This window comes from Lissotriton vulgaris, chromosome 7, assembly GCF_964263255.1.
Source record: "Lissotriton vulgaris chromosome 7, aLisVul1.2, whole genome shotgun sequence".
In the NCBI taxonomy this organism is placed as follows: Eukaryota; Metazoa; Chordata; class Amphibia; order Caudata; family Salamandridae; genus Lissotriton; species Lissotriton vulgaris.
In genome coordinates this window covers 1,541,158,324-1,541,173,549 of record NC_141695.1, presented here as the reverse complement: position 1 = coordinate 1,541,173,549, position 15,226 = coordinate 1,541,158,324, and the positions used below count along the sequence as shown (strand labels likewise).

The following is a 15,226-nucleotide window of genomic DNA, read 5'->3' as shown; positions in this document are numbered from 1 at the left end:
ATCTGTTTAGCTATAACTTTTGAAATCTTTGAATGGAGATCATCTGGGTCCTCCAGAACTCTTTGATGAACATTCTTCAATACAATAGTTTAATAGATTCAAATATGTTTTTTAAAGTCAACGTTTGTTTGATTAATATTTCAATATGTTAAAGTACCATGGAATGCACGGCATTTAACAAAGCCATTCCAAATGCAGGCTTGCAAGCTTGTTTAGTGTAGAGCCATAAATCAACAACTCTTGAGAGTATATAGAATGTATCCTAAACAAATGGACATTCACTCATATGAATATGTGTTCGGTAAACGATGACGGTTCAGCCAAAACAATATAGATTTGCCCTAATGAGAAATGTTGAACCTGCAAATGTATTATGACATCAATGAATGTTCATTTACAGCTATGAATTGCTCTTCACAGAAACAAATAAATACCTTTCTATGGTATCCACACAGCATGCATGACAATTCCACTAAACAAATTCGGAAAGTATATATACTCAGGGTGGCCAACTTTGTGCTGTACACTACATAACGGATTACCCAGTCAATGTCGTTCACCCTTTTCCAATTTTCAAAGTGAGTTAAGGTACAAAGGGTGCAGAGTACCACATTTAGAAACGAACTATCAAAAGCAGAAAAATACATAATATACTTAAAAAATATATTTTTTAACTCATTGTTCCTTGCTAAACTGGTAAAACATCCTTTATAATCACCAGCATGGCTCACGACATAACACACATTTTTCAGAGCAATAAGAAATGCTTTATTACTTGGCACCATACATGAATTACTTTAACAGATGGATTGCTATTAAAATCACCATCGGTGTGTCTGAATTACCTTAACACAGGCCCCCACAGTCCCCGTGCTTCGGGGGGGCCCAACCTCCAGGGGGCCCCCTGAGCACTGCACTTCAGCTGAGAGCTCCAGATTGAGGCCAGAGGGGCCCCTCCACGTACCCTGCAGGGGGCCCCCTCAATTTTCATTATGCCACTGGGAAAGGGTATATGATTGTGTCTTAGTCTTGGTTGCCGCTCGACACCACACATTTTGTGTGGATGTGTGAGAAGTGATAATAGTGAATTTAATCCCTACTGTCCCAAAGGACCCTTTTTGCAGAGTTATCCCTAACCGTTTTGCTTCTTCGTCCTATTTTTCCTGACCTGTTTTGTTGGTTTTAGGACTTTGGCCACTTTAGTACCGCTAATCAGTGCTAAAGTGCATATGCTCTCTGTGTAAATTGTAATTATGATTGGTTATCAATGATTGGCATATTTGATTTACTGGCAAGTCCCTAGTAAAGTGCATCAAGTGTGCCAGGGTGGGTACATCAAATGCTACTAGTGAGCTTGCAGCGTTGATTGTGGCACCCACAGGAGTAGCCCTGTAAATGTGCCTCAGACCTACCATTGAAGTGTCAGCACGCGCAGTTGTTAAGTGCCGTGTTGACCTGGAAAGTTCTCCCACCTGCCAGGCCCCAACATTATCTTTTCTCACATGTAAATCACCCCTATGGTAGGCTTAAGGTACCCCCATGGGGAGGGCGCAGTTTATGTAAAAGGTAGGACATGTACTGTTGTGTGTGACATGTCCTGGTAGTGAAATACTGTGTGTCCCCATCTTTAAAAAGGGTAATAGGGCTAACCTAAAATGCTACCAGCAAATATCTTTGATTGACTGCACCTGTAAGATCATGGGCATAGTAATCATAGAAAGCTTGGAGGCCTGGGTAACAGAGAATGGTAAGCTCTCTGACATTCAATATGGATTTAGGAGAGGCCTGGGGACAGTCGAACAGTGCCTTAATCTGGACCTGGTCACAGACAAATATACTTTAGCCAAGCCGGGTTCCCTTTATTTAGGGTTTATGGACCTGACATCTGCCTTTGACTGGGTGTAGAGAGGAATGTTCTGGCAGAAGATATTGGGGATGGGTATAGAACCACCAATTGTGCATTTATAGCTGCTATGCATTTGGAGGTCACTGGGAGAGTCCGATATGGATCAGGCGGGAGCTTACTGCTCCAATTAAAATGAGTTGTGGAGTCTGCCAGGGCTGTTTGTTTGCCCCATTTTTTTTTTGTACATAAATGATCTAGAAACTTCTATTATAAATGGGCATGTGGGCGCACCCCAGATAGGCTGTAGGCTATTACCGGCTTTATTATATGCAGAAGACTGTGTTTTAATGTCTCGACCAGGGTGGGGCTGCAACGGCTTTTAATCGGTTTTAACAGTTTCATGAGTGACTTAGGTCTCAAGACTAATGTTGCAAAATCTCAGATTATGGTCCTGGGTAAACATCCTACCATTGCAAAGATATTTTTTATAGACAGCGAGAAATTGATTCAGGTGCCCACCTTTTCCTACTTAGGAGTCATCTTTGACACAAAAAGCACATGGCTGCAGTTAATGGAGACAATGATTAGGGGTTTTAATCAAAGCCTGGAAGCTATTTTTAGATTCAGTAAAAAGCTAGGCTCACGTCCTGTAAATGCAATAATAGAGATTTATAAAGCTCGCACTTGTGCTGAAAGCTTTATATGGCGCAGGAGTCTGGGGCACCTGCAATTCTTTAGGTCTTCTGCGAGTAGAAAACTCATTTTTGAAACGCATACTGACCCTTCCACGGAGCACCCCTGCTACAATGTACCATAGCAAATTTGGTGTGATCCCCCTATCCTTTCGAACGCAACTAGCACCTCTCTTACTGTGGCACAATATCTGGGCAAAAGAATAAACAGTCCTGAATCGTGGCATTATTGTAGATTGCTTAAAACTAGAGTGGGCAATCAAAATCCCTTGACTCTCCTATGTCAAATCCCAACTGAGGAACCTGGGTTTGTCAGATTGCTTCAACAACCCAGCTAATACTGCTAAAATTCCAAGTGCCATGTTAAAGAAATGGCATACCTATACTTGGAAAGAGATATGCAGGAGATGGGTAAAAGAAGGGTTTTTAACCACTCACTTTTGGTTTGCTCAACGGGGACCGAACCTTACCTTTCTTTTTACTTTAGTCAGGTCAAATTATATTACCTTATAAGGTTTAGGTTTGGAAGCTCATATCTGTGTGTTTCATATCCACAAAATGCTTATACAGATGCTGGACTGGATGTCTGCCGATGTGATTCAAAATCGAAGCAGAGCCTGTTGCACTTTATGTTCTTTTGCAATTGTTATATTACTCCAAGGCGCAATTTTTTAAAACCACTTTTAAAACATTTAAAAATAAGAAGATGCCAGGCAGCTTTGCATTATCTCCAACTTTTAAAGAATGAATTTCTTTGTCTGATGGTTATGATGTATCTCCACTTCAGTTCGACCTAGAAATATTGTTGGGAAATTAGCTCATATTGCATTTTACCATTGTACTATATATATATATACTTATATTTTAAAAGTGTTGCCATATGGCATCAGGAATGTAGGTTATTTTCTTTCTCAGTATAATTATTGTTGTCTCGAGGGTGGTGATATGAATTGTCTCTTTTTTCTTTTCAAGAAATATTGTTTATACTGTCTATTTTTCTGAATCAGAAATCCTTTGTTTTTATAATGTATTATTTTATGGCTTGGAATATAGCTGAATAAAGATTTCTGAATGAATGAATGAATGAAATACTGTGTGTTTGGTTTTTCACTATTGAAAGGTTATCTGTCCCATGGGCTAACATGGAAGTTACTTTGTAACAACACTATACGAGTACAACTTTCCATAGGGATAAGATAGAGAAATGGAGTTTAGGCTCACTGAACTCAGAATGTAATAACATATTTTTTAGCAGAGATGGTTTTTAAGGTGTGTGTTTGAAAATGCCACTTTTAGAAAGTAGGCAATTTCTCATCTAACCATTCTGTGTGCCTCTGCTGCTTTGTGTATTCACTGTCTTGTATCGGAGTGGCAGGGGCTGGGGATGTGCATTAACTGTGGACAGCCTCAAGGGAGGTTGAGATGTTTCCTGTCTTTCCAGGGCGACTCAGCGATGAGCTGAAAAGACCTTGGCTGCATTTAAAGTGGTGGGAGGAGTTTTCACTTGCACCTGAATAGGCAGTATCTCCTCTGCACAATTCTGTCTCCACCCCTTGTAGTGAAGCTGGACCAGAGAGGGAGGGCAGAGCTTGATTTGACTGGACTCAGAGACCCTTGCCACAAAGAGAACAAAGCCAAAATGGGGTATAAGTATTGTACCTTAAATCCCAGAGAATTCGATTACCTCTAGAATCAAGAGGAGCCCTTGCCAAAAAAAAGAGCTGGAGAATTGTGAGAAGGAGGGCTGCCCCTTTGCTGTGTGTGCTTTGCTGGGTTGGCCTGTACTTGCTGTTTCTGCCAAGGAGAGGGCAAAGGACTGGATTTTGCTGTGTATCCTGCTTGTGAAGGTTCTACAAGGGCATGTGTGTGCTTGCCTCCTGAAGTCTCAGGGACATAAAAAACTTCCTGCAACTCTGCTGGTGCTGCTATGACTCCTACCCATGCCTGAGGTGCCTCCTTCCCGTTACAGGGCCTCAGAGGTGGGTTTTGCGGCAAATCTCTTCACAAACTGGCCGAAGCATCGCTGAACCGAGCAGAGCCTCTCAAAAATGACGCCAGACGACCCAAAGCCTCGCTGAGTCCCAAGGGTGACGGTGTGTCAAGCATAGTACCGGCGCAACAAGTTTTTCCATGTCTCACCTGCCAAACAGAATTGGCTTGGCTTTCAACAATTAACTTGCTCCTACAGTCCCAATCCGATGCATCACTTCTTTTGCGTGCAGCAGAACTGTCGCCTCGCCTCACCAAGGACTCAGGAATGACGCATCACAGTATTTTCCAATGCTTCCCTTGTCTGCAGCTGTTTGGCTTTATGAACTTTGACGCACCTACAGGTACCTTGGTGTAAAATCACGCATCCATAGTTAGAGTTATTTTTTTAATTATGTATGTTGGATTTTTGCCATTTTGTGCTACTTTGATTTAGATAAAGATACTTTATTTCTCTTAACTGGTGTGGTGTCCATTTGTTTTTGTTTTCTCTATGTCACTGTAAGTGTTGGAACAAGTAGTTTATTCATTGCCTTTGGGATAAGCCTGTCTGCGCATGCCAAGCTACCAAGGGGGTTTCCAGGGGTTGTCTAAAGTGTGAATCCACCTTACCCTAACAAGAAGCAAGGCTCCCTACTTGGACAATGGTACCTACCTGTGCCAATTAGAGATTACCATTTCTAACACCTGCCTTACCAACTTTACACTTATTGTTGGAAATTTTTTATTAGTAGTGAAAAGTAGGGACTTATCACTAGTTGTAAGGCCACAAACACATTAAAAAGGTCAGTCATGATCTCAATAAATTCTTCCCTTGCTCCACCCCAGGGAGCTGGCAAGAAGCAGGCAGGCGTAACTTAAGAGGCAGGTGTGTAAAGCATTCAAAAACACCAATACAATAAATAAGTAAGGCACAATACACATTAAAAATCTGCAGGGAACCAGAGATATGATTTTTTAAAGAATAAACACTTTCTAATACATAAAATCCTATAGCACCACTTTGAGATCTGGTCTCCACGATGGAGTCTGGTGGGATATACTACGCAGGAGGCCTCGGTCAAAATTTCACCTATGAACGTTGAAACTTTTATGAAGGATTTTGATCTCAATTGTAAACGGTCCCCCCCAGTAGGCCAATTTTGATGCACAGTTGTCGGAAGGCTTCTCTGCCAGGCTTCAGTCAAATCTTGGAATTCTGGAAGTCCATTCTTTTAGCGGGATAACCCACAAATCTAGGCCGGGATGCAGTTGAAGCTAGCCGCTTGAGTCTCGGTGTTGAGTCAGTAACCTATGGAGCTTTTTGACAGAAAGGGGTTCAGATGGTGGGTGGACATCAGTCCGCCTGCCATCATAGCGGTGCTGGGACCGCCCGCCAGACATGTGGCGGTGCCACCAGTGCAATTAGGATGTGCCCGCCAAAATGGCGGACGCATCCTGGCCTTTTTACATTGCGTACGGTGCTGCTGGCTGATGCACTGTCTGCAATGTTAAATGGCAATGGGGAGCATTTCCCTGCACTATGTGGCAGGCATCATGTGGTGCTTGGCACGCAGTGCAGTTAGGTACCATAGGTATCCCTGACACACACAGAGAGGGCCGGCAATGGGCCCCCAAAGCCAGTCTCCACGGGATATCCGCCGCAAAAAGACATGCAGAAAGGAATACTGTAATCCCCACTGCTGTGCCTGCACGGCACCGCAGTAATGTTGCCCTGGTTCCAGGTTTCGCATGCCAGGCGGAAAAGGACCGCCTTGCCCAACCATGGCGGACGGACTTTCCGTTCGCCTCAGTACCCTTAGGATTCCATCCGCCACCCTAATCTGGCTGTGGGAAATTTCTGTATGATAGCGGAAGGACCAGCGGTGGAGGACCTTTCGCCATCATAATTAGCCCTAAAGTTCTTAACCTTCACCAAACTGGAACTACTTCCTAAAGTTCCTTACGCGGGCTTAAAGTGTCCAAAACATAAATTGAACAGTCTGAAATCTTCTAGATGGTACTTGAGATGTTTGGCTTCAATTCTCACAATGCACCTGGCTAAATCCTTAAAAGTCCACTGGACACACTCCAGGATGGGAACTCTTGGTGGAGATGATGCAGACAGTCTCTATTAAACTGTAACACACAAGGAGTCCACTCCTTAATCCTTCTTGAAACAAGGCAACGTTTTTAGGGCTGTAGCACTAGATTGTGTAGCCGGTACAGTCCTTCAGAGCTGAGTCATTTGAGTGCAGATCCAGATTCCAGTAGATGAGCAGCTCCCCCATATTTATTCCCAATCTCTGGGCATCACACAAGGGGGCACTCCTGACCAATGGGATGCAGGGTGCCTCCCAGGTGTACGACCATTTCCTCCGAAATGTGACATATTCTTGTCCCAGAAAGCGCTATTCACTCAAAATCCAACATGGTGAAAGTCTATCCTTTGGGGTTAGATCTGGCTAAGGTAACCCACTGGGGTGGCTATGTTTCAATAACAAACCCCTCATAACCACTGACTAATCTAATTACTGAGGCGTCTCAATAGCTGGGGTTGCAGGATGTGGGGCTAGGTGTATTCTGGTTCCTTATTGTCATTCTCCCTTTGAAGACCAGTTTGGCTTCCCCACCCTCTTCCTGCCTTTTTGCTTTGCAGATACATTTCTCCACCCATAGGAAATCCATTGTCTTCTCTGACTGGACCCTTCACACCTCATTAAGTAGTTGTGGCTTAGCCTGGAAAAGGTGGGCCAATCAGGAGATGGCAGGTGGAAATATAGAATTTGGCTAACAGAATAGAAAGTTTAATACCCTCTTTTGTGTAGCAGTTAATTATAGATCTGACAGTGACAAGTTGTTGGATTTATCTTAACCAATATTTAGATACCTTGAAGTGTATTATTAGGTAGCTCCTGTTAAAATGTATACTTAAATAAAATATCTAAGTGTTAACCTATGGAACCATTCACTACAGTGGTGAAAACTGAATTGGCAGTTTTTCCATCACCAGGGCTATTAAAACGTATTTTATAATGTCCCTGCTTATAGTTACAAGGCACTGTACCCTTGGTCCACCTAAGGAAGACCTTCGGGGGGAAGCATATGTAGAAATAAAGTCATTTGATACTTTGGGAGGGCCTTTAAATCCAAAGTCGAATTTGCCTATAAATTTAAGTTAAGGACATCCTGAAAGGCAGTGCAGCCTTTAAAATGACAGCATACACCACAGTAGTGTGCACTTAAGTGCATTAAGTCTACTGGGCCTCTAAATCTACATGACCCTATTATATACAAGGGACTTACAGCTAGGCTGTCAGTACCAGTTATATTTATACTAAATTTGCATATCCTTATAATCAAAGTATTGGCACTGAGCCTGGTAAGCAGAGCCCAGGGCACAGTCAGACTCATTTACCAGCAGTACCAAGCAAAACGTAATGTAAGCAGGACAAAAAGGATGACATTCTTACTCCTTTTGCAACATGCAAGCATGTAGCCCATGTCAGAAGAGCTTATCCTGCTAATAAAGTGATTGATCAGATTCAGAAGACCAAAGAACAGGTAACATTGAAACAATAGTTTCTACAACTATGAATGGTGCTGAGGTGGTAGAAATGGGGCAGGCTCGCCTGGGTTTCTAACGGGAACCTGCCTTGTGTTTAAAGATTTTTTTAGCAAACCTGGAGCATTGAATATTTCCAATAAATCGCAAACTTTGGTCTTAAAATGTGTGCTTCACTATGGATGACAAGAATCTTTGAGTCTACACAAATATTTTTGCAATAAAGTGGCCCCTCTTTCTACAAATTGGTTGCATTAGTATTTACCAATAATAAAAAACAACAGAAATGTCATACATTGATTGAAAAGAAACTGTGCAATATAAGTTTGAACAAAGTATGCTTTCAGATAGTGACTCACCAACTTTTTGAGTAGCTCCTTCATTATCCCGTTAAGAACGTTAAGCAGCTGATTAATTATGCTCAGTAAGAAATTGAGCAAACCTGATAATATTCCATCTGTTCCTCTGTTAAAATAAAATAAAATGTCACTTAGATCCTTACGCTGACAATCATTGGGTTGCACATAAACAGTTGCTAGTTGCTTCATGTTTTTGCTAGATCTACTTTATTGGCATCTATTATTTTTTACACTGCAGTTTGAGACATAACTAGTCTTTAGTGCAAACCGGTAATCAATTAATAATGTCTAGGAGCAGTCGGTATAAACCACTTACATCATTAGGATAATTAACTTGTTTCAAGTAAAGCTGCATGATCTATAAATCCTTTGGAGCACATTTATCAATCATGCAGTCCAACGCGGCAAACCACCTTGCTGCACTGCTTGAAAGGGAAAGGGCATGAATGCGCCCTACTTAACACCATAAGGCGCATTCCTGTCCTTTCCTTGCACAGGCACCCTCTTTGCTGCCTAGAGTCAAAACAGCACCCTTGCACCATGGTGCGAGGGAGCCTGCTCTGTAAGCAGAATTGTTTTGTACAGGAAGGTACACCATCCTGCACAAAAAAAATCCTCTGAGGCATTTTCCTCTTTCTAAATGAGGAAAAAACGAGGATAAATAAAGACATTTTCCTCATTAAGCCTCAGCTGGGGTTGCATAGCATTTCAAAACATTTCCAGGTCTACCACTAACGGTAAATCTGTGAAAGTGCCATTAGAACACCCACAGCAACATCCCTGATGCAGAGTAACGCAAGGCAGTGATTTGCACTGTGTTGCATTACTTTTGATTTATCAAGCCATCCAGGTCCATCTGCCTTTATCGTTACGTTGCCCTTGCGCCCCCTTGTGTGGCACAAGGGCGATGCAGTACAATGATAAATACGCCTCTCTGTATGTAATTAAAAAATATGTATATTTAACCTTGGCTGGTATTACGAGGCAATATAAAGTGGTTACCGAGTATCACCAGAAGGAGTAGGCAACTGGAATGTGTCCCTTCCCAGTATGAAGAAGAAATAATCAAACCCATTCCTGTTATTTCTGTAGGAATGCGCAGCACCTCATTGCTGGGATTTATGTGGTAATGTGCAGCACCCCAATGCGGGCCCTGCTTCGGATACCACTGTTTCAGAAAGTGTATTTATTTACACTCTCTGGAGTATTACTTAGAATCTGAGTAGGGTACAATATCTCCGCTTTTCGGTGTACTATCAATTCTATAATCAAAAACAAACAACAAAAGTAACATTTAAGCCACTTGCGCTACTGTTCTCCTCGTTGCCCTCTACTTACCTCCCTGTGTGGAGACATACTCCAGTGCTCTGGCCATTTTTCAACCCATTTTTTCCACTGACAAAGAGAAGTTGCAGTTGAGGATTTCTCGTCCTTTGCAATAGCCCTCTTCAATAACAGCAAGTGCAAGTCCAAATCATTCCAGCCCTCGTTTTTCATTTTAGGGCACGGGAAAAAGGCCAGCAGGCAACTCGCTGTGATGTACAGATTCGAGCATCAGCAGCTTATCAGTAAAGCCGTTGTATAATTACCTTGTCTCTGGGCAATACCAAGGCTTGACTGGAAACCAAAAGAAGCCTTGGCAAATTTTGTCTGACCAACTGTCAAACTGCACAGAGCAAGTGAAGACAGCAAGCGAGTCTGACCACTGCAAAAAGGGGTTGGTGGGGGTTCTACCCAAAGAAATGCATTTTAAAAAATTGCACATATGGTGTGTTTTTCAGCACATTTTTCATTATTGAACCTTGTCCAATCCTTCGATGGATTGATGACACTTGGACACATGACTGCATGGCTTAATAAATGAATAGGTGGATGGGTGAGAAGCTGGTGGATGAATGAATTTAAGAATGGATGACAATGAAAGGGAAAGACAAAGGGGTGCCAAGACTGCAGAGTTGTGATCATGTTGGAGGGGGGATCTAGGAGAGACTTCTTGCCCCACAAGCCATCCTTGTCAGGCCCCTATCACCACTTATTGAGTGTTACTCAGAACAACCTCTCACCCTGCTGTGTGGGACACGTGAGGAACGCACCCTGGCGAAACCTAGGCAAAGGGTGGGGTCATCTTTACCCATCATCGCTGGAAAGATGCCGGACAAGGCCCATTGGCTCATTGATGGGTATGACCAACGATCCTTGGAACTCCAATCTTATTCGTTTTCCTCTGGTCATTTTTGTTCTTACATTTTCTTCTTATAGTATTCATGGAATTGATTGGAGTGTTGGTCATAAAGCTCTCTGCAACACAGGCTTCTTTGTGGATGTTTGTTCCTTGTCTGTAGGAAAGTGGGGGCATATTATCAAGGGATTTATCTCCGCTTTTTTGGCTTTAAAAGCCAAGAAAGCGGAGATAAAATTATCTACCTATTAGCAACAGGGTGCTAACACGCAAATTCGCATATTAGCACTCTTTTTCTCTACGCTTCTCCTTGCATCTCTAATGAGATGCAAAGGGGGCGTTCCAGAGAAAAATAATAGGAGAAATGTTGTTAAGCGACATTTCTCCTATTATCAAGGATTTCGCTAACCCTGTTAGTGATAAAAAAAGACGCGCTAACCGCGGTTAGCACTGCTTTTTTTACACCTGGTATTTTCCTGACTTAGCCATGATATCCTATGGAAGGTGGATATCATGGCTAAGTTTGTGAGCCCCTATTATCAAGCTAACGCCAAACTTCGAGAGATTATCGTTGGTTTTCCAGAGAAAATCTCTCAATTGGCAGTTAGCGCAAGGATTTTTATCACTACTGAGATAAACCTTGCTAATAGCAAGTTATCTCTGCAATAATTTCCGGCGATGCTTAGCGTTAAAAAATTCGTTGCTAAGCATCGTTAGCGGTAAATATTGCTAAACGTTGGTAATATGCCCCCTGGTTTCTTAGCTGGCTGCTTCTGGAAAGCTGTAAACCATTTTTTTTAAAATAATGGGGCTTATTACCAACTGTGCTGATCACATGATACCAGAAAACTGGCGCGGTGGGGCAGCAGTGCAAGCGGAGGGACGTGAAAGCCTGGGCTGAGCGTGGCTGTTCGACACTCTTCCTGCTCCAGAGCAGCGCCCGCCCCTCTGGCGGCACCTGCATCCATTCAACAAACTGTTGGGCATCCGGCAATTTCACAAACACCCGACCCTCCTGGGTGCAACTTAGTGAGTAACTCACTGTGGCAGATGATTGTGGAGGAATAGGGCAAATAAAGAATAGTTGGAGAGCAAGAGGATCCAGAGGAGTCAAGCAAAAATACAATCCCAAGACTGCCTTGCTGCAGCTGCAGCATCAGTGACCGTGCAGGCGGTGTCTATTTTTGGCACCGGGTTGTGAGCCAGAGGGGTTGGGCCAAACTACAAGCCCCAGCCTGCCTTGCTGCAGCATCAGTGACCGCGCCAGTCCACATTCTGGTTTCCTCTGCTGCCTCTATTGCCTTCATCCTATGTTTTTGTAGTATCCCCCTTGATATTCTCTGTGAGCCTCAACATGGGCAAAAGGTAAGTGGCTTTGTTGCAGCCTCATTCCCAGCAGAGGACAAAAAGCATTGATAAAATACTCCAGCGGGCCATGGGCATAATTTTGACAGAAATTGAACTAATCGTTCATGGGAACACCTGCAAATGGTTGTAGTAGGACTCCCCTACTATTGGATACCTTCTGTGTTGATGATACGAAGGTCTCCTTGGAGGGATCAAAGTTAGTGGCCGATATAGACCACGGTGTTCAAGCTCCCTCACTTGCGTCTGGGACTCTGGTACTAGGAACAATATGAACGCAAGATCAACTTGAATTGCTAGAAGACAATGGGAGAATTGCACTGTCCAGCTTAGACTAGATTCTGCTAGGCCAACAACTGATCCCTTTAGTACTGATGCCCCTGACCAAATGTTCTAGCAAATGACATAAAGGTACTCTTACCTGGGCAGTATCACTTATGGAATCATTTTATGGGAAAATCAGACATACTGACTAAGGAACTTGCAGTCATCATCTATTGAAAAACTTCTAGATAACTCAGCTGTGAGCAAAATTAGCTCGGCCAACTCTTTAGTAAACTGGGCTGTTGGTGCTCATTCTCCACCTCTTGAATGTCATTCATCTTGTGCCAACAGGCCCAGCATTTCCTCACAGGTTCAGAAGAGGGACATGCATGTAGCAGCAATGGCTAACCGCGACTGACAATCGAGTCAACAAGAGTTTGGAATTATGTGGACCTGTCACGTTGATGTTGGCCCACCTCCTGCTCCCACCATTCATGGTGTGGACAGATGAGAAAAACAATTCCTAATACCTCTGACAACTCAAAGGGTCTCCCAGTAATAGATTCACCACCTGTCTCATGCCCCTATGTACTTGTGCTACTCAAAGTTCCTGAACTGTGCGCAGATCAGAAGGAGGGCCAAGTAGAGTTATCAAATGTCTTAATTGGTAGGGGCAACACAGGCAGTTCCCTCCCTCTTTGGCAGTGGAGATTTTCTTAATAAGGAGAGTGAGCTGGCTGGGGAAGGGGGCTAAATCGTTAGGAGGTGACAGTATAATTTTGAATTTCAGATCTCCCTGAATTGTTCACAAATTATTATGTGTTCCACAGCAGAGCCCCGAAACAGAGTCTAAAATTGAGCTGGTGCCTTAAGCATACTTTTACAAACCTCTAAACGTAGGTCAATTCAATCACCATTGATTCAATTTTGCACCTAGTCCTATTGGAGCCCTAAGGAATATTTGTAAGGGCCCTTTCAGTTTTAACATCACTACATCAAATCAATTTGATGTTTTAGATGGAGTTGATTGACTGGAAAGAAACGACATTGTCCTAGAGAGGCTGTATATCTCTAAGTTAAAAGATGCAGAAGTTATAGTGGGCAGTTGGGTTGTTATTTCTTAGGGGGTGTGCCATGAGGGATTTAATCCTTCAGTGGAGGGTAACAGGTTATATGCAGAACTGATAGGTAGTGGTAAGGTGGAAGGTGGGACAATCCAGTATCCCAGCTCCAGAACTCATGAGATCGAATTCCCCCATGGTCATAGTGAAGGCCGTGACCAACAGGAATTGCCTGGGAAGGGTGTGCCAATAGACCTCGTAAATTCAATAGGTAGGTCTAATGTTGTTGATAGCTGTTCAAACATGCATCCACATGCAGTTTTGTCAGATGGAAGCTGGGGTTCTAATGATATGAATGCTTGCGCTTATGTGGCAAAAATGTTTCCAAGCTCCCTGTGGCAACCCCAAGTTATTATCATGGAATATTGCTGGACTAAACAATACATTTAACATTCCTGACTTGGCTACTTTTATTGTTCAACATAGCATTTGTTTACTCCAGGAAACCGGGTGCTCAAACTACTACGTAGGGCTGGCTATGTACATTTTAGTAAAGAAGTGGCCTCAAATGGTAGGGGAAGACCATCAGGAGGGCTGACCACCTGTGTTTGTTCAAATGTATTAGGGGAACTCACAGAGGTTTCAGTGGCCTCACCTGACATTCCATGTGTGTCCATCACTAACCTGGCTAGTGTTGTGTACATATATAATGTCTACCTTAGACCAGAAGGTGCAGCCTACAAATTACACACTTTGGATTTGCAATTCTCCCATATGATTGCTGCACCATGGCTTGCTCTAAAATAACTGGTGATGATTTTAATTACCAGTTTGAACCATTGTGTGATCAAGGTGGAGATGGCTCATATGAAGAAGACATTGTGTGGGGCATCCCTATGTTGTCCCTGCGGCCCTTAAGAAATGGACATCACTAGCTCTCCAAAATAATTCCCTGACATCAAATGCAGGCCTTTGAACTGTGAAGGGGAGATCTCTCTCAGGCAGTATGGGGAAACACACTTCCAATAGACCACTTAGTACTAATGTTATTAATTATATTATAATAGATCTACGATTATGGTCTTCCCTTATTGACTTCATGTTGGTAGTTTGATTAGAGAGCGACCATAATGCCCTTCCACTTGAAACTGATCTTACGATATTAGGGCTGAAGTCTCTCCAAGAGGATAATAATGATCCGAATATAGTTGTATCTAGTAATATGCACAGAGAGAAATGGGCAGGTATGAAGCACTCGGAGGTACAATTGGGTAAAATATATTCCTGTGTAACTTCAAGTTTATGTGAGATACTCGATTTGGGACGGGATGGTGAAGGGAAGAGGTATTCATCATCCATCTCTCAAATGCATAACAAGTTGTTTAATGATCTGTGGGCTTTAGTCTTTGTAGTAGCTAGGAAATCCCGCAAACCTCCCCCTGCACAGTTGTGGTATAACGTGGATTGTAAGGATTGCAGACATGCCCTATTTTTGGCCATTAAGAAACAGGAACGGGGGAAATTAAAGTCCTGAGGGTCACAGCACAAACCTAACATTAAAAGGGCCAGAGAGGTTTGGGATATGGAACATTGGAAGCTTATGTTAACTTCAGTTCTTGATAAAGACCAGTGGAGCTTCTGTAATTTGGTTTCGTTGAGCAGTGAAGGTAGAGTAGGTTCACCTATATGCCATATATCTGCTATCAACTGGGTAACACATTTTCAGAATTTTAATCACTGTAGGGTGGTGGTGATTCCTCCCAGCGGTTAACTTTGCTTGAAAATTTACTAAAGGAAGGATGGGATCTGCCACAGTCAAAAATGTTTACATATATTTCCCTGGAGGAAGTTAATGGTAAACAGACATAATATTGATTCAAAAATATCGACTGGATATAATATCGAGGTAAAAATATAGACTAGACAA

General features: G+C 42.8%; 1 protein-coding gene across 1 annotated transcript in view; it reads right to left on the bottom strand.

Moving 5' to 3' along the window:
- Positions 1–8,530, bottom strand: part of LOC147705962 (uncharacterized) — a 118,108-nt gene extending 109,578 nt beyond the window's left edge. The window contains exon 1 of the mRNA XM_086932427.1: positions 8,431–8,530. Within this exon, the coding sequence (XP_086788553.1) occupies positions 8,431–8,454 (24 nt within the window). The 5' untranslated portion in view covers positions 8,455–8,530. The remainder of the gene's footprint in view (positions 1–8,430) is intronic.
- Positions 8,531–15,226: the final 6,696 nt, after the last annotated feature.